At 35.8% G+C, this 1372-nt stretch overlaps 1 protein-coding gene across 3 annotated transcripts in view; it reads right to left on the bottom strand.

The window, feature by feature from the left end:
- Nucleotides 1–152: 152 nt before the first annotated feature.
- Nucleotides 153–1372, bottom strand: part of atf1 (activating transcription factor 1) — a 10085-nt gene continuing 8865 nt past the window's right edge. For all 3 annotated transcript variants that reach the window (XM_014009138.1, XM_014009140.1, XM_014009139.1), the window contains one exon: nt 153–1006. In XM_014009138.1, the coding sequence (XP_013864592.1) occupies nt 862–1006 (145 nt within the window). In that variant the 3' untranslated portion in view covers nt 153–861. The remainder of the gene's footprint in view (nt 1007–1372) is intronic.

Genomic DNA, 1372 nt, shown 5'->3' with positions numbered 1-1372 from the left:
GGTGTACCTAATAAAGTGGCCGGTGAGTGTAAGTTTTCCATATTTTGAAGATGTCGCACCATGAGGACGTTTTTTTAAGTCAATTACACACAATACACAAGCAGCAGGTGTGAGCATAAAAACTGTTCAACTGTTACAACAGCCACACACTATTCTGAGTGAAAATATATTTATTTAGTCACAGAATCAGCAACAAATCATAGTTTGTTCTTTCCCACTCTCCCAAGATGCACATAATAAATATTACCTGGACTCTGTGCTTTTTTCTTCTTCCCTGATTGTCTAAGAAACTGCCAAGTAACCAAACAGAATGTCATCTTTTCTGTTACCCTTTACACTCCATTGCACAAATATAAGGAATGACAAATGTAACACCTCCTTACAGGAAAGAGGGGAATTGCTAGTTCATATGATAAACAGAAATTATGTCTGTGTGATAATTAGACAGTCAAAGTTCTGCAGCTGCTGGTAGCTTTACCAAAGCCAACAGTGACATTTAAAAAAATACAAAAGAAAGGAAAAGGGATACATTTGGAAACTGAGACTCAACGTTAAAGCTCATAATTTCAAACTTCCCAGCATTAAAAATGTACACAACTATAAATGTTATAGCATTAGCATTCATTTTTTTCTCTTAAAAAACAGCAGTTGGGAAAAATGGCCAATTTGTCCAGTAAGTCTCACTGTAATAAGTCACTTTTATTTCAGAGTAAAAAAAACAAAAAACAAAAACAAAGCAAAAACGACCACAAACTGGAGACTCTCAGCCTGAAATGAAGTGTTCCCAGAAACCCCGACGTCCAAACGACTGAAGCGTGCCGCTTTGACACCGTCTCAATCCTTGGTCTGCACACAAAGGGGTTATCCCGTTTTAACACAGTAAAGATCCTTTAATGTTTTGAGTTCTTCAATCAGAGTCTTGTTTTGGTTCTCAAGAACAGCGACACGGTTCTCCAGGCATTTAACATATTCCTTTTTCTTCCGTCGACATTCACGGGCTGCCTCTCTGAAAGAGGGGAACATGTGCAGTTTGTCAAACTGAAGGATTACGCAACTCGAGTTTGTCACAAAGTACAGTTACAGCTGAGACCATCACTTGAAATTTTTTTTTTATTGTTTTCACACAGTTTGTTTTTGAAAACAGGTCAACCCACTAAAGCAATCTGAATGAATGTCCATATTTTTAAAGGGATCCCTGATGAGTTGTATCATTAGACTTTATTTGATAAACATTTATTTTAACTGTAAAATAAAGACTAAAAATACTGTAGGATGTTTAGTTTTGTAAATTTTTAAAAATAATTTTAAATAAATTTTAACACGGACGGAGCTATTTCATTTACACACAAAGCATTCTGGGTAAATGATGATG

Source organism: Austrofundulus limnaeus, unplaced genomic scaffold (assembly GCF_001266775.1).
Source record: "Austrofundulus limnaeus strain Quisiro unplaced genomic scaffold, Austrofundulus_limnaeus-1.0 Scaffold55, whole genome shotgun sequence".
Classification (NCBI taxonomy): domain Eukaryota; kingdom Metazoa; phylum Chordata; class Actinopteri; order Cyprinodontiformes; family Rivulidae; genus Austrofundulus; species Austrofundulus limnaeus.
The sequence above is the reverse complement of the archived record's forward strand: the minus strand, read 5'-3'. Positions and strand labels throughout refer to the sequence as shown.